Genomic DNA, 25,227 nt, shown 5'->3' on the forward strand with positions numbered 1-25,227 from the left:
CATGTCCACTGTGGGCTGTCATTCCTTTTTTTTTTTTTTTTTTCCCTAAGATTTTATTTATTTATTCATGAGAGACACAGAGGGAGAGGCAGAGACACAGGCAGAGGGAGAAGTAGGCTCCCTGCAGGGACTTGATCCCAGGACCCTGGGCTGAAGGCAGGTGCCAAATGAGCCACCCAGGGATGCTCACTGTCATTCCTTTTTAAAACCTTTTTTTAAGATTTTATTTTTAAGTAATCTCTACTTAAAAAAGTAAAGCCCATGCTAAGAGGGGAGAGGAGAGAATGTCCTTTAAGAATTTCAAATAATTTCTATTTACTCTTCCTTTGCCCACAAAGCAAATAAGGAGAAATAAGGTATAAAAGCTGTAAAAATCATAAGATCCCAATACAGCCTTAACCTCATTGTTTCATTAATAATGAAAGTCTAAACATGACCAACTCTCAAGGCTCTTCACAATCTGATCCCAACATGCTTCTCTTGTTTTCTTCTTAGCCTCAAATCTTATTTTAAACATGCCTTCCTGCTGTTGTAATTTACCTTTTGCTATCTCTTTTTCCTTCTGGGCCTTCCTCTGTTTTTCTGTTATAGGGTAATATTAACTCAGAATTTAATGTAAACCCACATCTTAATCTGGTAAAGCCTTCTGAGTTTCTCTCTGACACCATACCAAGGAACAGAGAACTGGCCTCGCTCGAATCTGTGTCTCCTGTGTTCTCTGCTTTTTCCCTCATGTTTTTATTGATTTGCCTGTTGTGATCTATCTAGTTACTGTGTGCTAGGAATACTGTCTTTCTCCTCATAGTGTTTAAAATCTCCTGGAATAGGGGCACCTGGCTGGCTCAGTCTGTGGAACGTGCGGCTCTGGATCTTGGGGTTTTGAATTTGAGCCCCACGTTGGGTGTAAAGATTACCTAAAAAAAAATAAAATCTTTAAAGTAAAATCTCCTGGGAATGACAAATGAGAAAATGAATAATTAAAATATTGTACTTTGAAACAGAACATACTGAGACATTAGAGAGGTACATAAGAGAAGTATAAGACAGGAGCTTCTCCTCAGCCTGGAAAATCAGGAAATGCTTCCAAGCAGGAGGGCCTTGTTTGAGCTTAACCTGTAAGATAAGTAGGTGTTAATCATATCCTAACATTTTACATAATTGAGACATATTTTACACATAGAATTCATGGAATATAATAGACAAATAGATGAGGAAATTATAGAAAAGAATAATTAGGGCAGCCCGGGTGGTTTGGCGGTTTAGCGCCGCCTGCAGCCCAGGGCGTGATCCTGGAGACCCTGGATCGAGTCCCGCATCAGGCTCTCTGCATGGAGCCTGCTTCTCCCTCTGCCTGTGTCTCTGCCTCTCTCTCTCTCTCTCTGCATCTCTATGAATAAATAAATAAAATCTTAAAAAAAAAGAATAATTAGTCACATTAAGGTAAATACATAAAGATTTATTAATATATATCTGTACAGTTTATGAGTGTGTAAATTTTTCCCTGGGTTTCTTAGTCATCAAAGCGAGGAAGGAAGTGTAATGGTTATGAGACTGACAGTTTTCATAAGATGAAAACAAACTAGTCACTCTAAACAAGAGTGCTTTTTCGTGGTGCTAAAGATAAATCTATCATGAACCAAGATATTTCTGAGATTTTATTCTTCCTACAAGCTGGTAAGTTAGCCAGCCAGTTTCATAGATGCTTGCAGAAGACCTGAGACTCCTGAGTCAGAAACGGAGGGTTTGATGACTCACAGAGCCACAAACAGCATGTGTTCATGTCCATTCTGGTTATCCCTGACCCTAAATCCCACAAGGGCCCTGTGGAGGCAGGCAGGGCCAGGTGGATTCTCTGCATGCTGTGCTTTGTATCAAAGTTAAGGAACTTCAAGCTTAGGAAACTCTAATCTTTTATGGGTATGCAGCCAAACCTGCCTAACCTTTGTTCCCGAGGGGAGATATTTATCATACTGGACAGCAAATCACTGTATCCTCTTCTCCAGTGGGAGTTAGTATGTCTGTTTTCCAAGGTTATTCACTTTGGAAACCTTTGAAAGATAGTATGGAACAAGGACGATCAATGTCTATATTCAAAAGATGTGCAGAAATCTGGTTGGTTTGGGACCAGGTTCTCTCATGACATTACAGTCAAGCTGGGGCTGCAGTAATTTGTAGGCTTGACTGGCCTACAGGATCTGCTTCCCTGATCATTTTGGAGGTTGTTGGCAGGTCTCAGTTCCTTACTGCTGTTGGCTAGAGGTTTCAAGTACTTAACACATGCGACTCTCTACAGGGCTGCTCACAACAAGGCAACGAGGTGGAGAGGAAGCACTCAAGATAGAAGCCACAGGGATACCTGGGTGGCTCAGCAGTTGAGCATCTGCCTTTGGCTCAGGTTGTGATCCTGGAGTCCCGGGATTGAGTCCCACACCAGGCTGGGACCTGCTGCATGGGACCTGCTTCTCCCTCTGACTGTGCCTCTGTCTGTCTCTGTGTGTCTTTCATGAATAAATAAACAAAATCTTATAAAAAATAAATAAGATAGAAGCCACAGTTTCTATAAAACTATGATAAGCCAACACTCTAATTTCTTGGGAAATGACAAAAACTTGAATTTTGAAAATCTTGATTGTTTTATAAGTATATTTTAATGTTTAACCATTGATAGACAAAAAGATGAATTTCTTCAATCAATGTGATACATTAATTATATCAATAAAAGAAGATAAAAAGCATATGGTCATTTCAGTAGATGCAGAAAAAGCATTTGACAAAATACAAAACTCATTCATGATAAATACTCTCAAAAAAGTAGGTTTACGGGAAACATACCTCAACATTCATAATAAAATAATATGAAAAACAGTGAACTTCATACTCAATGGAGAAAAACTGAGAGCTTTTCCCTTAAGGTCAGGAACAAGACACAGAAGTCTATTCTTACCACTTTTTTTTTCTTTGAAGATTTTTTTTTATTTATTTGAGACAGAGCATGTGCACATGAAGTCAGCAGGGGAGAGGGGTAGAGGGACAGGAAAAGAATTTGAAGCCGACTTCTCGCTGAACATAGAACCTGACATGGGGATCAACCTCACAACCCCGAGATCACGATCTGAGCCAAAGACAAGAATCTGATGTTCAACCCACTGAGCCACTCAGGTAACCCCACTCTTACCACTTTTATTCGTATTGGAAGTCCTAGCCACAGCAGTCAGATAACAAAAAAGAAAAAAAGGAAAGGCATCCAAATCAGTAAGGAAGAAGTAAAACTTTCATATTTGCAGATGACATGTTATGATATATAGAAAACCCAAAAGATTCCACTAAAAAACTGCTAGAATTGGTAAATGAGTTCAGTAAAGTTGCATGATATAAAATCAGCATACAGAAATCTGTTGCATTTCTATATACCCATAATGAAGCAGCAGAAAGAGAAACTAAGAAAACAATCCCAATTACAATTGCATCAAAAATTATAAAATAGCTAGGAGTAAACTTAATCAAACAGGTGAAAATGACTTGGACTCTGAAAACTACAAAATATTAATAAAAGAAATTGAATACGACACAAAGAAATGAAATGACATTCTATACTCATGGATTGGAAGAAATTTATTGTTAAAATGTCCATACTGCCCAAAACAATCTACAGATTTAATGCAATCCCTATAAAAATACCAATAGCATTTTTCACAGAACTAGAATAGGCAGTCCTAAAATTTGTATGGAACCACAAAAGAACAGGGCACTTGGGTAGCTCAGTGGTTGAGCATCTACCTTTGGCTCAAATTGTTATCCTGGGGTCCTAGAATCGAGTCCTGCATCGGGTTACCCAGACGAAACCTGCTTCTCCCTCTGCTTATGTGTCTGCCTCTCTCTCTGTCTCTGTTGAATAAATAAGTAAGATGTCTTTAAAACAAAACAAAACAAAACAAAACAAAACAAAACAAAGCCACAACATATCCCGAATAGCCAAAGCCATCTTGAAAGAGAGACAAAACTGGAGGTATCACAATTCCAGACTTCCAAGTTAAATTACAAAGCTGTAGGAATCAAAATAGTATGTTACTGGCACAAAAACAGACACAAGATCAAGGGAAAAGAATTTGAAAACCCAGGAATAAACCCACAATAACATGGTCAATTTTCAACAAAGAAGGAAAGAATATGCAATGGAAAAAAGTCTCTAACAAATGGTGTTGGGAAAACTGGGCAGCTTCATGCAAAAGAATGGAACTGGACCACTTTCTTCTACCATACACAAAAATAAATTGAAAATGGATTAGAGACCTAAATGTGAAAACTGAAACCATAAAAATCCTAGAAGAGAGCATATGTAATAATTTTTCTGACATTGGCCATAGCAGCGTTTTTCTAGATATGCCTCCTGAGGCAAGGGAAAGAAAAGCAAAAATAAACTATTGGGAATACATTGAAATAAAAAACTTCTGCACAGTGAAGGAAACAAAACTAAAAGGCAGCTTACTGAACGAGAGAAGATATTTTCAAATGACATATCTGATGAAGGGTTAGTATCCAAAATATTTAAAGAACCGATACAACTCAACACCCCAAAACCAAATAATCTAATTTAAAAGTGTACAGAAGACATGAACAGGCATTTCCCCCCAAAAAAGACATCCAGATGGCCAACAGACACATAAAAAGATGCTCAACATCACTCATCATCAGGGCAATTCAAATCAAAACCACAATGAGATATCACACCTGTCAGAATGGCTAAAATAAAAAACAACAAATAACATGTGTTGAGGATGTTGAGAATAAAGGAACCTTCTTACAGTGTTGGTGGGAATGTAAGCTGGTGTAGCCACTGTGGAAAACAGCATGTAGTTTCCTCAAAAAGTTTAAAATAGTACTACCTTACAATCTAGTATTTGGACTATTGAGTATTTACCCAAAAAATACTAATTCAAATGGATACATGCACTGCCTATGTCCATTCCAGTTTTATTTACCATAGACAAACTATGGAAGTAGCCCAAATGTCCATCAATAGATGAATTTACAAAGAAACACACACACACACACAGGAATATTAAGCGGCCACAAAAAATGTAATCTTGTCATTTGCAACAACATGGATAGAGCTGGAGAGTATAATGCAAAGCAAAATAAGGCAGAGAAAGACATACCATATGATTTCACTCATGTGGAATTAAGACACAAATAGGCAGAGGAAAAAGAGACAAACCAAGAAACAGAGTTTTTAAAAAAGATTTTATTTTTTAGAGTGAGTGTGGAGAGGGGCAGAAGGAGAGAGAGGGGGGATCCCATGATCCTGAGAACACGATGGAAACCAAGATGCCGTCACTCTTAACTATAGAGAACAAACTGATGGTTACCAATGAAGGGGGGGGGGGTTAATAAAAAGGTGATGAGGATTAAAGAGGTACACTTATCATGATGTGCACTGAGTTTATGGAATTGTTGAATTGCTATACTGTACACGTGAAACTAATCTAACACTGTATGTTAACTCTCCTGGAATTAAAAACCTTTAGAGAAAGAAAAGTTGGGGATCCCTGGGTGGCTCAGCAGTTTAGCGCCTACCTTTGGTTTGGGTTGTGATCCTGGGGACCCGGGATCGAGTCCCACATTGGGCTTCCTGCATGGAGCCTGCTTCTCCCTCTGCCAGTGTCTCTGGCTCTCTCTGTGTGTATCTCTCATGAATAAATAAATAAAATCTTAAAAAAAAAAGAAAGAAAAAAGTATCTTTTTGACATTTGATAGCTATAAATCATCATCATATCTGGAGTATCACAAGCCTTTTACTAATTGGACTATGTTAATAAGTTAGATTACCCATTGGGCCAGTTTTACCATCTTAACTAGATGTTGACCGTACCCTGAAGCCTGGTCTGCTGACTCATTAATCTGTCATTAGTCACAGTGGATTTGGATAATGGCAGAGCAGCAGTGAACATTTAAGTGGCACTGAATATGGGCCCAGGTATGGTTCTGAGCAGGTGACTGTAGGGGCAGGTATACAGAGAAACAGTAATTTGCTCAGTGTTACTACATAGCTGGCGAGTGCCAGTGCTGATTGAAATCAGCATCCTTTTAAAAACACAAATCTAATAAATAAGTAGTTGGCAGGCGAGAGCTTAAAATTATTTGTTGGACTTCCTGTTAACATTTTGTATATTGAAGGTCTCTCAATCTATGGATTCTACTTAAATCTCTGTGGCTCCACTGCAAAAATTGTTTCTGTGTTTTATCATATTTTATGTTCAAGTAACTTGTTACTTCTTTAGGTCACAGATAAATAGGAATCCTCTTTTGGGGCATTTTCCTTTGCTCTGGGTTTCCCTATAGAGCTCTCTCCCATTCATTAGTGTTACAGAGAATATTTGGTGATAACACAAGTTAATTTATAATTAAAAGGGGTTTTTTTTAGATTTAATTTTTTTATTAGAGAGAGAGAGAGAGACCGAGATCGCCTAGGGGGTGGGCTTGATCAGGGAGAGAAACAGCAGCTAGGGGTGAAGGAGGAGGGAAAGACTCCTTAGCTGACTCTGCACTGAGCAAGAGCCTGACTCAGGGCTCCATCTCACGATCATGACCTGAGCTGAAATTTTCTCTTACTTGCTTTGTTATATACATATATGCATTTTTCTTTTTTCTTTTTTTTAAAGATTTTATTTATTCTTTTGACACACAGAGCATAAGCAGGGATACTGGGAGAAGGAGAGGTAGAAGCCGACTCCCCGCTGAGCAGGGAGCCAGATGGGGGGCTCCATCCTGGGACCTCGATGTGGGGGTTGATCCCAAAACCCTGAGATCGTGACCTGAGCCGAAGGCAGACGCTTAACCAACTGTGCCCCCAGGTGCCCCTTGGAACATTTTTTCTTTTACCGAGTTATTGAAAAGGAAGTTCTAAAAATCATGAGTTTTTACTCCAAAAAATCATTGGCAGATTATCTAAGAAAAAGCACTCTCATTATATAGCCATAATGTCATTGTTACAACTAAGAAAATAATTCCATAATATTATCTAAAATCCATATCTTACCTTTTATACCAGTTTTTTTTTTATTTTTATAATCTGGGTCCTAATTGGTTTAGCCATTACATTAACTTTTTTTTTTTCATCCTCTATGAATGAACGCCCTCTTCTTTTAGTTCTTTGGCAACTTTAGGTCCAAGCCTGTCTATAGGTTTTTCACAAATGCTCTTGTTGCTACTTTGTCCAGAATTTTGATCTGGAATGCATGTTAGATATCAGGAAATGTGGTTTATTTGTTTGTTTTTCCTGTTTATTGAACTAATCATATGGTTTCTAAGTTTTTATTTCTGGGATAAAACCCGCCTGGTCATGGAGTATTATCCTTTTTATATGTTTAATTAGATTTGATGAAATTTTGTTGAGAATTTTTATATTTACATCATGGGGAAAATTGGTCTGTAGCTTTCTTATAATGTCTTTGTCTTTGGAATCAAAGTAATGCTGGCTTCATAGATTGAGATTGGGAGTGTTTCCTCCTTTTCAGTTTTCAGGAAGTATGTAGAATTGTTAGTATTTTTCCTGTAAATGTTTGATATTATTCACCAATTTGTTTTTTATGGGAAGATTTCTAACTACAAATTGATTTAAAAAAAAAAAAAAAACTGATACAGAGGAGCGCCTGGGTGGCTCAGATGGTTAAGTGTTTGCCTTCCAGCTTAGGTCATGATCTCCAGAGTTCCAGGATGCAGTCCCTGCTCAGCAGGCAGTCTGTTTCTCCCTCTCCCTCTGTCCCTCCCCTCTGCTTGTGGGCACTCGTGTGTGTGTGTGTGTGTGTGTGTGTGTGTGTGTGTGTGTGTGCGCGCGCGCGCATGCGCGCACGCACACTCTCTCTCTCTGTCTCTCTAAAATGAATAAAATCTTAAAAAAAAAAAAAAAACAAAAACCGGGATCCCTGGGTGGCGCAGCGGTTTGGCGCCTGCCTCTGGCCCAGGGTAGGATCCTGGAGACCTGGGATCGAATCCCACATCAGGCTCCCGGCATGGAGCCTGCTTCTCCCTCTGCCTATGTCTCTGCCTCTCTCTCTCTCTCTCTCTCTCTCTCTCTCTCTCTGTGTGTGACTATCATAAATAAATAAAAAAAGATTAAAAAAAAAAAACAAAACCCAAACTGGGCAGCCCCGTGATGCAGCGGTTTAGCGCCGCCTACAGCCCAGGGTGTGATCCTGGGGACCCGGGATCAAGTCCCACGTCAGGCTCCTTGCGTGGAGCCTGATTCTCCCTCTGCCTGTGTCTCTGCCTCTCTCTCTCTCTCTGTCTCTGTCTCTCACGAATAAATAAATAAAATCTTAAATAAATAAATAAATAAATCCCCAAACTGATAGTTATTTAGGTAATTCTTTTTTTTATAATAAATTTATTTTTTATTGGTGTTCAATTTACCAAAATACAGAATAACACCCAGTGCTCATCCCGTCAAGTGCCCCCCTCAGTGCCCGTCACCCATTCACCCCCATCCCCCTGCCCTCCTCCCCTTCCACCACCCCTAGGTATGTAATTCTTGATTGGAGCTTGGGTGTGTTGTGTTTTTCATGGTATTTGTCCATTTCATCTGTGTTTTCATATTTATACGTATAAAATTGTTTGTAATATTCTTTTATTATCTTGTAATAGCTATAAAATATGTAGTGATGTCACCTCTCTTGTGTTGGTAATTTGTGTTTTCTTTCTTTTTTCCCTGGTCAACTTAGCTAGTTTATTATTTTCATTTTCTTAAAGAACCAGCTTTTGGTTTCGCAGATTTCTATTTTTCTGCTGCTGCTTTCACTAATTACAGCTTATATGTTTATTCTTTTCTTTCTTCTGCTTATTTTGTTTTTTTTTTTCCTTAAGATTTTATTTATTTATTCATGAGAGACACAGAGAGAAAGGCAGAGACATAGGCAGAGGGAGAAGCAGGGTCCCCCTCAAGGATCCCGGGATCATGCCCTGAGCCCAGGCAGACAGATGCTTCACCATTGAGCCCCCCAGGCATCCCTCTTTACTTACTTTGACTTACACTTTTTTTTTGGGGGGGGGGGTGTTTTGTTTTGTTTTTGTTTTAGCTGGAAAGAACTTATTGATTTGAGATCTTTTTTCTGATATGGGCATTTGGTGCTCTAAATTTTCCTCTTAAATTTTAATGTCTTTGCAATATTTCACAGATGCTGATGTTAGATTTTCATTTAGTGTAAAATACTTAATAATTTTCTTATGATTTCTTCTTTATCTCATGGGTTATTTTAAAGTGTATTATTTTCCCAATTTTGTGATATTTTTACCCCATTTTTATTGAATTTTGTTGTGGTCTGAGAACATGCCATGACTTGAATCTTTTCTGTTTAAACTTTTTTTTTTTTTAAGATTTTATTTATTTATTCATGAAAGACACAGAGTGGCAGAGACACAGGCAGAGGGAGAAGCAGGCTCCATGCAAGGACCTGATGTGGGACTCGATCCTCGGTCTTTGAGATCATGACCTGAGCTGAAGGCAGATGCTCAACCACTGAGCCACGCAGGCGTCCCTTAAACTTGTTTTTTGCCCAGCATATGGTTTATGTTGTTACATGTTCCTTGTACTTGAAAAAAATATTTGCTATTGATTAGAATATTCTATAAATGTCGATTTTATCAAGGTGGTTGGTGGTGTATTCAAATCTTTTATATCCTTGTTGCTTTTCTATCTCTTTGTTCTATTAACTTTTGAGGAAAGAGTATAGGTATCTCTAGTGATCCCAGGTTAGTCTCTATAATTGTTTTGTGAACAAACTTCTTTTTACCATCTCTTCCTTTTTTAAGACTCTTGAAGGTGATTCTCAGGTTTTTCTTCAGACCTTTACAAAGCCTTCAGTGATTGTGGAGAGAAACCTCCCCATCAGAGGACTGAGAAACTAGTGTTCACACCAAAAAAATGAGTACTTAATAGCACCTTGATTAGAAAATAAAGACAGCTGAAAATACTTCCAGACTATTGTGTATGATAGAGTTCTGAACTTTTGATTCACTCAAATTGACCTTATTTTTGGCTCAGCAAGGAAAAGGGAGACGTCTTTATCTTTGGCCAACAATTCAGAACAGCTAGGAAGGATAGTTTTAGAATTGTCTTCTTTGGAGCCTTGATGGTTTGAGTAGAGCTTGAGTGACAGTTTTCTTCAGTGTGCTAGAGGGATAGGGGTTGGACAAGAAATCAGCAAGTGAACTTAATTACTTAACAGTCCATTTTTATTCCCTTGGATTTGTCATCCGATCTAATATTTATTTTTTTAAATAATTAAAGGTAAATTTCTAAGTGACAAGTGCATGGTTTTTATATTAAGTAATACAAATACTAATGGGCAGCCCGGGTGGCTCAGCAGTTTAGCGCCACCTTTGGTCTAGGGCGTGATCCTGGAGACCCGGGATCGAGTCCCACATCGGGCTCCCTGCATGGAACCTGCTTCTCCCTCTGCCTGTGTCTCTGCCTCTTTGTGTGTGTGTGTCTCTCTCTGATGAATAAATAAATAAATTCTTTAAAAATCAATCAGTCAATCAATCTGAAGTACAAATGTGTCAACCAAACTCAAGTCATATAGTTCACAAGTGCGTGAGCCTTTCTGGTACTCTCCCTGATGTCATGACCAGGATCTTAGGCGTAGCACTGCTGATAAATTCCTGCATTGGAGATAAGGAGATGTCCTTATCTAGTTTGTGACTGTTCTCAAGATTCCTTGTGTGCTAGACAGTATTGTAAGCCATGGAGTGTTCATTGCTAGTAGTCATTATGGTGCACACTGTTTGCTGATCTCAGGGAATTGGAGAATTTATTGGCAGAGTTACAGGAGTGGCCATTTCCTCTAACTCCATGGGTGTTGGGCAGGTTGGTGTGGTCTGCTGTGTGGAATCATGCTCTACCTTTCTGGCAGCATGAGTATTATTTACCCTTTTGTGGGAAGAGACTTGTTTTCTGTGGAGATCTGGGAGTTAGGGTAGAAGAATATATGGAATATAGTTTTGAAATTATTGTATGTCATGTTTTCAAAATCAAAGCATAAGTGTTTAGTACTTTTGTTTTACATTTGTATTCAACAATTGTCTCTCTGCCCCCTCTTGTTTTAGTTGGTCTGCCTTTAGGTATATTCTTTTTTTTTTTTTTTTTTAATCCTCTGCTAAGTACATTACTCTTAGTTCATCTGTGGGCTTCTGAGATAACTGGACTAAATTAATTTTTGTTCAACTTTCAAAGCCCTATTGAGAAAAGGAATGGCTATGCTAAATAGTGCTCTTCTGTTCTTGCTCACATGTACACACTTTGGTTGTTGGAGAATCCAAGTCTGAAACATACCATAATGATAAAAATTTCTTCTCTTTATGCATAATTAAATTATTTTTAAATTTAGAGACTTTAATATTGGGAATAATATGCAATTAAGTAGTAAATAGCTTCTAATTAAGCTTTCAAGTGTTCCCTATATACTTCGACCGGGAAATAGTCCTGCAGTTGTTAAAAACGAAATCCATTTCTTTCTGGTGGACAAGGCATGGACTTTGGAGTCAAATTCGGTTTCCAGACCTCAACCTGCTTTGTGGGGTGGTTGTAAGAAATTACATAGACATTGGTGTTCCCTAAATACTTTTGTGTTGTGAAATGTGACTTTTTTTTTTTAAAGGATCATTTCATGAACAAATATGTCTGGAATTTGCAGCATGCTCTCTTCTCTTTGAAATCCCCACTGTGTGTTAAGACATTGGGCTCTTAGAACGCTGTGGTCAAAACATCTGCTTTGCTTTGTTGAATTTCTTATTTCCTAGACTCTCCCTTCTCCCCACTTCTACCATGGAACACCAGCAACATATTGTGGAATTTACTTCCTTTCATGGAACATGGTTTTGAAAATAAAGTGCCTAGCACAATGCCCCTAATTTGTACTTGGAAAATTATAGTTTTTCTCTCCTTTTCAGTGTTAATTTTAATGGTTCAAAATTGTATTGTAAATTCAATTCACTTCAATTTTAGTTTAACCTTTTAAGTAAGTAATAAGCCATTTTTTTCTTCTCATTTTATTGAGATGTATTTCATAATATAGCACTGTATGAGCTTCAGGTATATAGCATCATGACTTGACCTATGTGTTTATTGTGAAATCACTACAATGAGTTTAGTCACCACCTATCTTATCTGCTATATTCTTAATTTATTATCTTTTAGTTCATATCTTTTACCCAGAATACTGTTAAAGGCTTTGTGTGTGTGTGTGTGTGTTTTTAAGATTTTATTTATTTATTCATGAGACACACACACACACACACACACACACACACACACAGAGGCAGAGACACAGGCAGAGGGAGAAGCAGGCTCCATGCAGGAGCCCAATGTACGACTCAATCCCGGGACTCCAGGATCATACCCTAGGCCAATAGCAGATGCTAAACCACTGAGCCACCCAGGGATCCCCCTGTTAAAGACTTTGATATTAAAATCTGAGAAATCGGGATACCTGGGTGGCGCAGCGGTTTGGCGCCTGCCTTTGGCCCAGGGCACGATCCTGGAGACCCAGGATCGAATCCCACATCGGGCTCCCGGTGCATGGGGCCTGCTTCTCCCTCTGCCTATGTCTCTGCCTCTCTCTCTCTGTGACTATCATAAATTAAAAAAAAAAAAAATAAAATAAAATAAAATCTGAGAAATCCAGGTGTAATGGCAGGAGAATAAGAATCTTTAAAACTCAGTATCTTGTCAAATTACTGCTTCACTAATTCAGTTAGGAAACAATCTAAATAAACCCAAAAAATATTCATAGTATTTCTTGAAGTTTACTCCTAGCCTTCTGAAAGAAACTTAGATACATTAAAAGATGTGGCTTGAATACTTCCTGCACCTGCTCTGAGCCTCTGAACACTAGCTGGGAAGGACCTATCCACGGACCTATCCTTCCTTGAGTGACTTGTAAGAATTGACTTGCAGACTTGAAAAATGAGAGATAATGTTGCAATAAAGAAGCGGATGTTATAAGAATAAAAAGTCAGAAAGCATTATGTGTATTTTAGTAAAAAATTAAGGTAGATAAAAAGAATAAAAGTAATTTTATACCCAGAGATGTTTGTTGCAAACATCTTATCCCCCTAGATTTTTCCTGGTGTATTTCACAAAAATGGTATCACATTCTTCATGCTACTTTGCAGCCTGTTTATTTTACTTACAAATACAGAGTAAAGGTCTTTTTATGCCAGATATTTATGAAAGCACTCTTTTACCTTTCCCAAGTATCTGCCTCCACAGGGTATGCTCTCTCACTCTCCATCCTATTTCTCAGCAGTGGTTTGAGGTTGGAGAAGTCAGGGGAGAGAGGAGTGAGCTGTGTTGGAGGGTGAACTGTTGTACATTATATGATTCCTTGTTGGTTATACACTAACTATTGGTGTATGCAGATTTACTCAGAGTACACATTTTTTATTTTGCTGAGTTATTATACTAACCCAAGAAGATTTGCATTGAATTTATTGCTTAGAAAAGAAGATGACATTGTATGGAAAAGTCAAGAACTGGTGTGTGCATATTATGTACACAAATTACTGTTACAGAGTGCTTGATGGCTTGTCTGAGTTAAATCAGAATGAACAGAAGGGCTTTTTAGGCAAAGGACATTTTTCTCTCGATGAAAGATACTTTCAAGAAAAATGTTGTATTATTAAACATATTTTGATCTGATTTTAGTACTTAGAGCTTTCTTAAATGGACTCAAGAACTGACTAAAGGGTGCACCTGGCGGGCTCAGTCAGTAGAGCATGTAATTCTTGATCTTGGGGTCTTGAGTTCAAGCTCCACATTGAGTATAGAGATTAATTGAAAAATAAATACAATCTTAAAAAAAAAAGAACTGACACAAAGGAAGAGATTTTATTACTATTTCTCTGAAATTAAAAAAAAAATTTTTTATAACAGGTGGCTACCATCCGGTGAAAATTGGAGACCTCTTCAATGGCCGCTACCATGTTATTAGGAAGCTAGGATGGGGACACTTCTCAACTGTCTGGCTGTGCTGGGATATGCAGTAAGTGTTCTTTGTCATTTGTGCATTTAGTTTCTGGACTAGTTCAACCTTTATAATACAATATGGCTGAGGAGCATGCCTACTTCTGTTGTGGCATGTATACTACTTGGCATAAGCCTGCCCCACTCACCTAGAGACCCACCCACCCCAGTCAGAAGTTCTCTTGTCTGTTATCTTAATATTATTAACTTTCTTCTGCTTTTATGTCTGAAGCTTATTCATTGAAATTGCATTGTATCACATATTCTTCTAATAATTCACCCATATCAGAGAAACATTCACATGTAAAATAATGATGTGTCGACCTTAAAAGTCAGTGGTTTCTAACTTTTTTTTTTTTTTTTTTTTACGGCTCCATAGTATGAAACTACAATGCTACCCCTTACACACATACATATATGGTGTGTATGTGTATGTACTAAAACAGAAGTGTTATAAAATAAGAATTACCTTTAATGTATGGATGAACTCTGATATTTTTCCAGTCTACCTTTTTTTTTTAATTAGGTAAAGACAACATGATGCAAAGAAGAGATTGTTTTGATCCATTAACCTATTGCTTAATTGCTGTTGCACAATTTGAAAAGTACTGTCTTGTTTTTTTTTTTTTTTTCAAGATTTTATTCATTTATTCATGAGAGACACAGAGAGACAGAGACACAGGCAGAGGGAGAAGGCTCCATGCAGGGAGCCCGATGTGGGACTCAATCCCGGGACTCCGGGATCACACCCTGGGCTGAAAGCAGGCGCTAAACTGCTGAGCCACCCAGGGATCCCCGAAAAAGTACTGTTTTAAAGGAAAGATTTTTAGAAGTTCTTATTTATTGGGATGCTTGGGTGGCTCAGTGGTTGAGCATCTGCCTTTGGCTCAGGTCCTGATCCTGGGGTCCTGGGATCAAGTCTTATATCAGGCTCCCCGCAGGGAACCTGCTTCTCCCTCTGCCTATGTCCCTGCCCCTCTCTCTGTGTGTCTGTCATGAATAAATAAAATCTTTAAAAAAAGGAAGTTTCTATTTATTGAATAGATGTTATTATAATGATTACTTCTGTTAATATTAAAAATATGCATTTTTTTTTAAAGGGGGAAAAGATTTGTTGCAATGAAAGTTGTAAAAAGTGCCCAGCATTATACAGAGACAGCCTTGGATGAAATAAAACTGCTCAAATGTGTAAGTATCCCCAAAATGTGAATAATGCAAGAAAAATTAATGACAAAATTTTACAGAGGAATTTTTAAGTTTGAATGATGAATCTTTTATCTTTAAAAACATCCATTTTACTAAAATGTTTTTAGTTGATTATAATGGAAATGACTTTCAGTCTTAAATATTTCTGTCCTTGAATTCATTTTTTTTCCTGTAGGTTCGAGAAAGTGATCCCACTGACCCGAATAAAGACATGGTAGTACAGTTAATTGATGACTTCAAGATTTCAGGCATGAATGGAATACGTATCCTTACTGATAATTCTTTTATTTCCTAGTGGCTTTTTACTTTTAAAATATGGAAATATTTCAAGCTTGTTTAAACTCCTGTTTGCTGTGCTGTATCAATGTCTATATAAAGCCTCTACTGTCATCATAGAATGCTATAACATGGTATGCCGAAAATTCCCCAATTCCTGCCAGTCCATTTCAGTGTCTTGGGTAATCTCTCTGGGGTTGTACAGCATCTTAAACATTCTTCTTGTCCAGGCACCGTGCTCTTTACAGACAATCCCTCTACCTTCAATATCAAGCTGGGGAAGAACCATACATATGTGTAAGTAGAGAGCAGAGAAAGATTAGTCACAGTCATCATTACAGATGAAAAGGAGCAAAAGATCGGTTGTGTCAAGAGTCAGGGTCTTCTCCTTGCCAATCTTTTGCTCCTTCCATCATAACATGTTTGGAACAGATCCATCATTTTGGTATTTGACCTCCTCCAGCTCCAGAAGCCCGAGGACAAAGCCTTCTCCCAGCTTACAGCCCAGACTGGTACCCTGTTTCTGTATCTCCTAAGCTTTAATCCCTGAGCAGGCACTTCCTTCATACCCTGTATGTCTGAAGGAGGTTCTGTATTTCCTTCAGAGATTGGATTAGAGGGTACTAGTAAGTACCAGTGCCTGCTGATGTCACTTTGTCTTTTCCTCAAGATTATTTCTGGTTGTTGCTCAGTGCATTTTCCCCTCGTTTTTTTTTTTTTTTTTTTTTTTTTTTTTAAAGATTGATTTTTGAGGGAGAGATTTGAAGAGGAGGAGGGGCAGAGAGAAAAGGAGAGAAAGAATCTCAAGCAGACTCCCCACTGAGCATGGAGCCCGATGCAGGGCTCAATCTCATGACCCTGAGATCACATACTGAGCCAAAATCAAGAGTCAGACGCTCATCCAAGTCATTCAGGTTCTGGTGTTCTTTCCACCACCCTATAGACAGAGCTGGTCCTTTGCCCTGTCTCCAGGTGAGCTTGTTTGTTTATGGGCAGGCAGGGCAGCTCCTCTTCTTAGTTTTGTAAGGCAGTTTGCTGGGATAGCTGAGAGAATTTCTTTGGAGAAACTACCTGATTTATAGGTAAATGGAGTGTTTTGGGTATATATACATTCCAGTGGCTGTTATTACTATTTTATAAAGCGCCAGGGAAACCATTATAGTCCAGGTTGTCAGTGCTTTGAGAAGATTTAGGTCATAATTTAGAAATCTTGGCCTTTGGCTCTGCGTCTTTTACCAACTGTAATCATTTTGCCATTTTTTATAATGATTTGGGAAATAGTAAGAAACTTCTGGCTTTATATTATCTGTGCATAAATCTATAATGTTCTCCTACAGTGTAGAAATGCTTTTTAAATTTTTCACTAAAAATATTTAAAGCAAAAAATAAAATAAAATAAAAATATTTAAAGCAACTGTGATAATTTGATTGGTAGATCTAGATATTGTAGTACAAAATATTAAATCAATTAACCTGCTTTTAATAGCCTGTCTTTAGGCTTCCAGAGATGAACAATATATTCTAAAAAGGTTTCAGAGACATTATAAATCTTTCTATATGAATAACATGAATATATTTGTATGATGGACTTTAGTGGGTCTACTTCTGCAGAGTCCCTGGTTGACTAGAATACCCAAATTCCTGAGATTTCATTATTAAATGCTATGTTCTATATTGTGATCTTACATCATTGAGAGCCTCCTGTAGTATTAAACTTGATCTGGTTCTGCAAAGAAAGATACTCTTGGGGGGTGCCTGGGTGGTCAGTCAGCTAAGTGTCTGCCTCCAGCTCAGGTCATGATCTCAGGATCCTGGGATCAAGCCCCGCATGGGGTGGGGGGGGGTCCCTGCTCAGCAGGAAGTCTGCTTCTTCCTCTCCCTCTGCCCTTCTCTTGCTCATGTACGAGCGCACTCTCTCAAATAAATAAATCTTTAAAAAATATATATACTATTGAAGGAAAAGGTTAAATATCTTCACTGTGTTTTGTAAATTTCTATTTTATAAAATGTTTTATGTGTTAGGAATATAGGCAGGCAGGACACTTTTAAGAAAGGGTTTTTTGTTGCCCCCTCTCCCCCATCAGTTTTTTTTTTTTTTTTTTTTTTTAAGATTTTATTTATTTATTCGTGAGAGAGGGAGGGAGGGGCGCAGAGACACAAGCAGGCTCCATGCAGGGAACCTGACATGGGACTTGATCCTGGGTCTCCAGGATCAGGCCCTAGGCCGAAGGCGGCGCTAAACTGCTGAGCCACCCGGGCTGCCCTCCCATCAGTTTTTATGAGGTTTTAGCCTTGCTTACTTTCATTACTGCTGATTATCAGGGAGGGGGATGTTGAAATGAGCAAGAGTGCAGGGAGGTGCAAGGTTGCCTCATGACCCAGCAACTTTTGGACTGTGTGACACTGGGGATCTTTTCGGCTCCTGGGTTCACTGTGGTTGCTTCTGTGTAGGGGTAAGCATATTGTTTGATAAGCCTACACTGAGTAACATGTAGGATATAAGTACTTGGTAAATGTTAGATCTACCTATTTTGGTGAGAAACAGCCTGTGACCACTTTGGTATTATTGATGGTAGTGATGATGCATTTTTATTTTATTTTATTTTATTTTATTTTATTTTATTTTATTTTATTTATTTATTTTATTTTATTTTATTTTATTTTATTATTTATTTTATTTTATTTTATTTATTTTATTTTGATGTTGCATTTTTAAATGTTTTTTGTTGTTTCTTAGTGCACGCATGTAGGTGTGCATGATTGGGGATGGGGCACCATGGAGAATCCCAAGCAGTCTCCATGGTGAGCGTGGAGCCCAACGCGGGGCTCCTTCTCACTACCCTGAGATCATGATCTGACCCAATACCAAGAGTTGGACGCTTACCTGACTGCGCCACCCACGTGCCCCATGATACAGCATTTTATAAAGATAAAATTGCCAAGTGCTACAATGATACCGCTTTGAGTAATTGCCTCACTCCAGGAAATGTGTCCACACGTGATCCTTAACCATATCCCAGATGTCTGCATGGTCTTCGAAGTGCTTGGCCATCATCTCCTCAAGTGGATCATCAAGTCCAATTACCAAGGCCTCCCCGTACGTTGTGTGAAGAGTATCATTCGACAGGTGAGGAAGCCAGGGCAGCCCTGCCCTCCAGTGCCTAACTGGCTAGCCTTTCAGTGCAAATTGCTGTTCTTAAATACACACACATGTGCATGCTGTCACAGGTATAAATATAATCTCTTATAAATTTATACATGTACATTACAGTGTACATTTGAACTTGTTACATCAGTTTTATAATTATCTAATCACATGTCATTCTGTCTTGTGAAGAGGGCAGTAGGTAAATGTCAGGCATGCATTTCTTTTGGTGTATTGATCTTTTGTTAAGGTAAGTGATACGACATACTGAGGAATTGTTTTATCTAATATCATTACTATGAAATGACCCATTTAGTTCCTTATAAAATAGAGAAGAAATAGATAATTTGTGTTTGTTTACTATTTCTATGTATCTTTGGATGGAGGCTAAATGAAAGATAATGTAAAGAATGTTTAAGTTATATCGGGAGTATCATGTTAGATTTGTACTTTATTCAATTGCCTTGACAAAAGAAAACCTTTAGCTGGGGTCTGATTCAAGTATGATGTTCTAGCAAATATTTATAGGATGAAAGTATACACATATGGAAGATCTCCTAATTAGAAATATCTACCAGATTCGGTTTTCTGCATGGAATATATCAATCTTATTCCTCATTGCCCTTATAGCCTACCTAGGAAAGTTACAGATACAATTTATTACTTGTTCTGCTGTCATGGACAATTGCCTTGGATAATTCTGCAGAGTAAGTAATATATCAGGGAGTCGCTTGGTTTGCTTGAGGAAAGGCTTATGTGATTTGGTGCCCATCCCTTGCCATCAAGGCCCAGAGCTGGAGCTAGACTTGTTCAGGGTCTCCAGACCTGAAACACAGGCCTGGGTCCAAATTTCTTACATAGGAAACAAATGATGGAATGAGTCACGGTTAAAGTATGAATTCAAGAGATGGGTGCCTACAGAAGAACCTTCCTAACAACTGTAGTATAGATAGTATTTGCTTATGTGCATATGAATAGGTTTTCATTTAATAAAGATTTCGAAGCTTAAATTGGTTTGTGAAAGCATCCTATCCTAGATTTTGCTTTTGAAGTTGTGTATAGGTCGCATCGTTCATCATTTATCTTTGTCTCTTTACACTGCAAATTGGCAGCTTGTCTTCTAACATTATAGATGTTACACAAAAAGAGAAATTGGAAAGAGGAGTGCTCTTTGCCTTGGCTTAGACAATGAAGTACTGTTCCTGGACGTAGTTGGTACATATACATGCCTGTTGTGAACTTGTGGTCAGCTTTGGCTTAATACTAATACCTGTTCTCTTTTAGATTTTAGATAGTAGCATTTTAATTTATTATTTTAACATGGTTAATATATCAAATCAAAAAAAATTTTTCCTTTAATGGGGGGGGGGGGGGCGGTGGCAATTAACCTTTAACTGGAAATGTTTGATCCCTGAATGACACTTCCATATTTATGACTATTAGTGGTAACTGAACTCTAAAAAATCATTTTGTTAAAACTGAAAAAATTGGGAAGCCTGGGTGGCTCAGTGGTTGAGCATCAGCCTTTGGCTCAGGACGTGATCCTGGCATCCTGGGATCGAGTCCCACATTGGGCTCTTTGTGTGGAGCCTGCTTCTTCCCTCTGTCTTTCTCTCGGTCTGTCAAGAATAAATAAAATCTTTAAAAAAAATGAAAAAATTTCTTAATTATCTCTGGTTAATCCTGAAAATATTAAGATTTACATATTCTACAATAAGCAAATAATTTGAGAAGCTCCAGCTCGCATGTATTTCACATAGATCTGTCATCCCCTGGAACCCTGTACTTGGAAAGATGTCCATGGTTCCATAGGGGACTGGCCATGTCTCAGGCTGGCTCATGAAAGAAGGTGACTCTCAGTTGAGCCATTGATATTTATTTTGTGTTCCAGAACGGGGAACTTTATTGCCTTTCTCAGCAAGTAAAAATGTCTGCAAATCTAAAGATGAAATTCATGGGATTTAATGGAATTTTCATGGGTCCTTGCTGAATGAACAAATGATTTTAATGAGTGCGTCATTCCCCGTGTAATTCACACACACACCGTGCTTTGGAGACTGAGAACTCTTAGAGTGTTTTATTGGTCTAGAAAGATTTCGAGGTGAAATTTTCACCTGTACTTAGTCATCGTAGGCAATGTTAGAAGTTTTGATTTTAGTGTGACCCCACCTTTTATTTTATTATTAAAATATGGACTCTGGATTTTTCCCCTAAACTTTCTTTCCTGTAAGTTTTGTTTTTTGTTTTTTGTTTTTTTGTTTTTTGTTTATTTATCCTTGAGAGAGACAGAGACACACGTAGAGGGAGAAGCAGGCTCCTGACAGGGAGCCTGATGGGGGACTTGATCCCGGACCTGGGATCACGCCCTAAGTGGAAGGCAGACGCTCAACCACTGAGCCATCCAGGCGTCCCTCCCGTGACTTTCAAAGTAGTAAATTGCTGTCTATCCCGGTTAATAATCCTTATAACCTGAATTTTCCTTCATTCCCTTTCACTCAGCCTATGGATTCAGTATTTCTGAGTATAGACCTTACAGTTACAGTGCTTCCTAAAACAGGCAAGATGGAGCAGCTTTCTAATACTCTTCCCACTCTGTGGCCTCCCTTGCCTTTGAAATCAGGTGTGGCTGACTTCTGGTTTCACTCACCTGCCATGTTTCACTAGTCACCTAGCCATCGATCCTTGCCATGGTGTGTGTTTTACTCCTGATCTTTGTGTTTCCGGCACCACCTTCCTTAGTTCAGACCCTTATCACCCCCAGCCAGTACCTTTTCATAGGCTCTCTACTCTCCCAGAGGCCTGCCCATCCTGCTCTATTTCCCTATGCCAATTTTTTCTCCTTTCCATTCCTAAACAAAACGTTGCTTCAGTAATTCATATTCCTCATTTAGAAACCTTTAGTGGCTTTCCAGTGCCTATTGTCTAAAGCTTAACATTTACTTTCAAGAAATGACATGTGGGATGATAAAGAGCTTGGGGTTTGGTGTCAGATGTACCCTTCTCTAGCCAGGAACTTAGGCTAAGTTCCTTAACTTCCTTAAGCCACAATTTCCTCATGAATAAAATGAGACTAATAAAGGTACCTTCCTTGCTAGATTATTTTTTAAATGTAAAGGGATGCTACTATTGATTATTACAAATTTTTATTCAGTGCTTAGTATGTGCCAGGCATAGTTATAAGTACTTTACAAATTTTAATCCATTGACTCTTTACAGTAACCCTATGAAATAAGTATTTTTACCCTTCTGATTTTATGGAAGAGGAAGGGAGGTGTGGAGAGGTTAAGTAACTTGTCCCAGTGATGAAGTAACTTAAAAAGTAGTAAGCTGTAGAACAGGCATTTATACGCAGATAGTCTGGCTCTGGCACTTTGGCTTTTAGCATCTTGCCAAGCAGCATAAAATAACTTTAGAATTGTACTTGGCCTAATGTCCAGTAAAAATTAAATCACTGTTCTTCTTGTGAATCTGTTTAAGGTTTTTCTGCCATCTGCTGTCAGCCCATATTTCCCTTCACAAATCCTGATTCAGCTTTTATTTCCTGGCAAGTGAATTTTTTCCCATAAATTGATAATAGATAATACATGTAAATGTTCTAAAATGTATGTCCTTCAGGTACCCAGTTTCTCTCCTAGAGTCAACCAAGTTACCAGTCTCCTATGAATGTTCAAAGATGCCCAAGCATCTATAAATACATGCAGATTTGTCAGAGTTTTTATTCATAAATTTTTACTACTTTCATTTTGTAGGTATTTTAGGGAAAGTACTCACCTGGCTGTTTATTAGCTGCACATCTTTGGTCATTTTTTTTTGTCTTAGGCTGCTGAAAACACCAACTTGTCTTTTCTACCCATATTTTTAAGGACTTTACCAAAATTCTGCTTCCATGACAGAGGCTTCCTTCCCACTCTACTCCAGTTAAGAGTGCTCTTTCTTCCCTTGTCCGTATGCCTGCGCCCTCCATTTGGGCCTTTCCTGATGATCATAGTATCTTGCCCTATGAGCCACGGTTTCACAGCCCTGGCACTGTTGACATTCTGTACTGGAAAATTCCTGTTGTGGGGACCTGTCTCATGCATTGCTAGGTGTTCATCAGCATTCCTAGCCTCAACCAACTAGATGCCTGTATCAGCCACCCCCACGCCGGGTGTGACACTTATAAAGGTCTCTAAAAGTTGTCAGATGTCCCTGAGGATGTAGAATTCCCTCTTGTGGAAAACCACTGAAAACCAGTGTGCACCTTTGCCAGTAGGCTTAACTTCAAATTATAACTTTGGCACTTACTGTTTTGTGACCCTGATCAAATGATGCAGCTTCTGTGAGTCTGTTTCCTCATTTGTGAAATTGGGATAATATTAGATGATTTGTGATTAACAGGAGGGGCTATTGATAGAGCATCCAGCGTGATGACCAGCGTGAAGTAGCCAGTGTGTGTCTCCACCTGTGTTGTGAGCTCTTGGAGTTATGAATTCTACGGGGGTTCTGTGTCTCTTTGTAACTTCCTTCATGCCATAGGTGGTGAAGGAATGTTTTTCGTAGGTTGTCTTTCCTTAAATGAAAGAAAGGGTCTACGTTTCTCTTTTTGTTCTACAAAATGGCTCGCTTTCTGTGATTGGATGTGCTGGTAGACAAACATTACCACTTGTTTATATTTTAAAAGCAATGACATGATTTAATCATCTGCCTTTTCAGGGCTTCCCATGCACTGTTCTCAGTCCTTTGGTCAGTTCTTAGCTGTCCTCCTGTAGCCATGGTGACTTGCTGGTGGCGTCTGGGATGCTGTGTGCAGCCCCTGCCTCTCCCAGGCTGCCTTCTTAGCTCAGGTGTGTGGAATCTTGTGTTAGTCTCTTCACCCTCTGGCTTTCATGTCTTACTTCTTCTTAAATCAGCTTTATTGAGGTCTGTTTCATGTTTTTCTTTTATTTCTAAATCCGGAAGAAACAGGATGCTAGTGTTGGCTGTGTTTATTTGTAGCGCTTGAAAGGTATGCTGCAGGTGCTGGCTTCTTCAGACAGTGTTGCTGTTCCTTAAACGTGACTTTGACTTGCTCATATATTGAAAGGGTCACTGACATTTTACTTTTTAAAATCTTATGGTGTAATTCACTGCCCTTTATAGGAACCCTGTAAGGAAATGGCTTCTTTGTAAGGGCAAGGCCCTGGTTTGGTGACTTTGCTAAAATACTAGGAAAACTAGCAGTTATAGCTTGTAGCTCTGGATTTTTAAATTATTATTAATCTTTTCTGTAACTATGAATGTCAATGGCAGTTACAATGCTCTTTAGACTCCCACGTTTTTTCAGGTGGTATAATTTTGGAACCCGTGCTCTCAAGTGCAAGGCCCTATGTCTACATAGAAAGATCTGGGAGCATTTAAGTTACAGCATGTGTTTATCAAAGTGTACATTCGTGGGTCTGTTTGTGGTAAATGGTTTTCTTTTCCTTCATAGTAGAGCTGGCAATTAGATTGTTTAAAAGAATAGCCATTAGATGTTATTTACTAAGTGATTTATTTTTTTTTAAGTTTTTAATTTATTTATGATAGCCACACAGAGAGAGAGACAGGCAGAGACACAGGCAGAGGGAGAAGCAGGCTCCATGCAGGGAGCCCGACATGGGATTCGATCCCGGGTCTCCAGGATCGTGCCCTGGGCCAAAGGCAGGCGCCAAACCGCTGCGCCACCCAGGGATCCCTACTAAGTGATTTATAATTGGTAACATGCACTGTACTATGTAAGCTAAGGGGACTTGTAAAATGCAGTGTTTTTCCAGGCTGCTTGGGTGGCTCAGTTGATTGAGCATCTGCCTTCGGCCTAGGTCATGATCTCGGAGGTTCTGGGAACAAGCCCCACGTTAGACTTCCTGCTCGGTGAGGAGTTTGCTTCTCCCTCACACTCCTGCTCTCTCTCAAATAAATAAAAAAATAAAATAAATTACAAATAGAAGTGCTTTTCCATACCCCGCTTCTGTGAGGCAGCGGGTTCTGGGGGCATATGAAGGCCTGGCCTGTTAGCACTGAATGCTCTTGTCTACACTTAGTATCAACTTACCATTACATTTATCTTGCTGCTCCTAGTTACCAGTGAATTCATTACCACTGAGCCAGGAGTCAGTTATAGAATAGGAGATTAATTTTAAGTTGGTAAACATTTGTATATTCATTGTGGTAGTACATATGTTTTTTTTTAAAAATATTTTATGTATTTATTCATGAGAGAGAGAGAGAGGCAGAGACACAGGCAGAGGGAGAAGCAGGCTCCATGCGGGGAGCCCGACGCGGGACATGATCCCGGGTCTCCAGAGTCACACCCTGGGCTAAAGGCAGGTGCTAAACCCCTGAGCCACCTGGGCTGCCCAGTACATGTTTCTGTCCTGACTTGGAATCCTTCTCCTCAGAATGTTGGGTCCTCAACTGGGAAACGTGGTGAAGTCGCTCCCCTTCACAGGCAGGAAGCCTCTTAGCCAGCTCATTGCTCTGTGGCGCCATCTATGTGCAGGGCATGGAAGCTTTCTCTTTCTCCTGACCACATTCGCAAGAACAGCTCCAGGGTCTTCTCATGAATTCTCAGTAGTCCAGTGAGGAC

General features: G+C 38.9%; 1 protein-coding gene across 20 annotated transcripts in view; it reads left to right on the forward strand.

Annotated features, from left to right (window-relative positions):
• SRPK2 (SRSF protein kinase 2) overlaps nt 1–25,227 on the forward strand; it is a 248,782-nt gene that overhangs the window by 183,998 nt on the left and 39,557 nt on the right. For all 20 annotated transcript variants that reach the window (XR_005373185.1, XR_005373186.1, XM_038562755.1 and 17 more), the window contains 4 exons: nt 13,928–14,036; nt 15,118–15,205; nt 15,399–15,486; nt 18,520–18,626. Coding sequence is in view for 18 of the 20 variants with exons in the window: in XM_038562755.1 (XP_038418683.1) it covers nt 13,928–14,036; nt 15,118–15,205; nt 15,399–15,486; nt 18,520–18,626 (392 nt within the window). In the remaining 2 variants the exon portion in view is untranslated. The remainder of the gene's footprint in view (nt 1–13,927; nt 14,037–15,117; nt 15,206–15,398; nt 15,487–18,519; nt 18,627–25,227) is intronic.

The sequence above is a fragment of the Canis lupus genome, chromosome 18 (assembly GCF_011100685.1).
Source record: "Canis lupus familiaris isolate Mischka breed German Shepherd chromosome 18, alternate assembly UU_Cfam_GSD_1.0, whole genome shotgun sequence".
NCBI classification, from domain to species: Eukaryota; Metazoa; Chordata; class Mammalia; order Carnivora; family Canidae; genus Canis; species Canis lupus.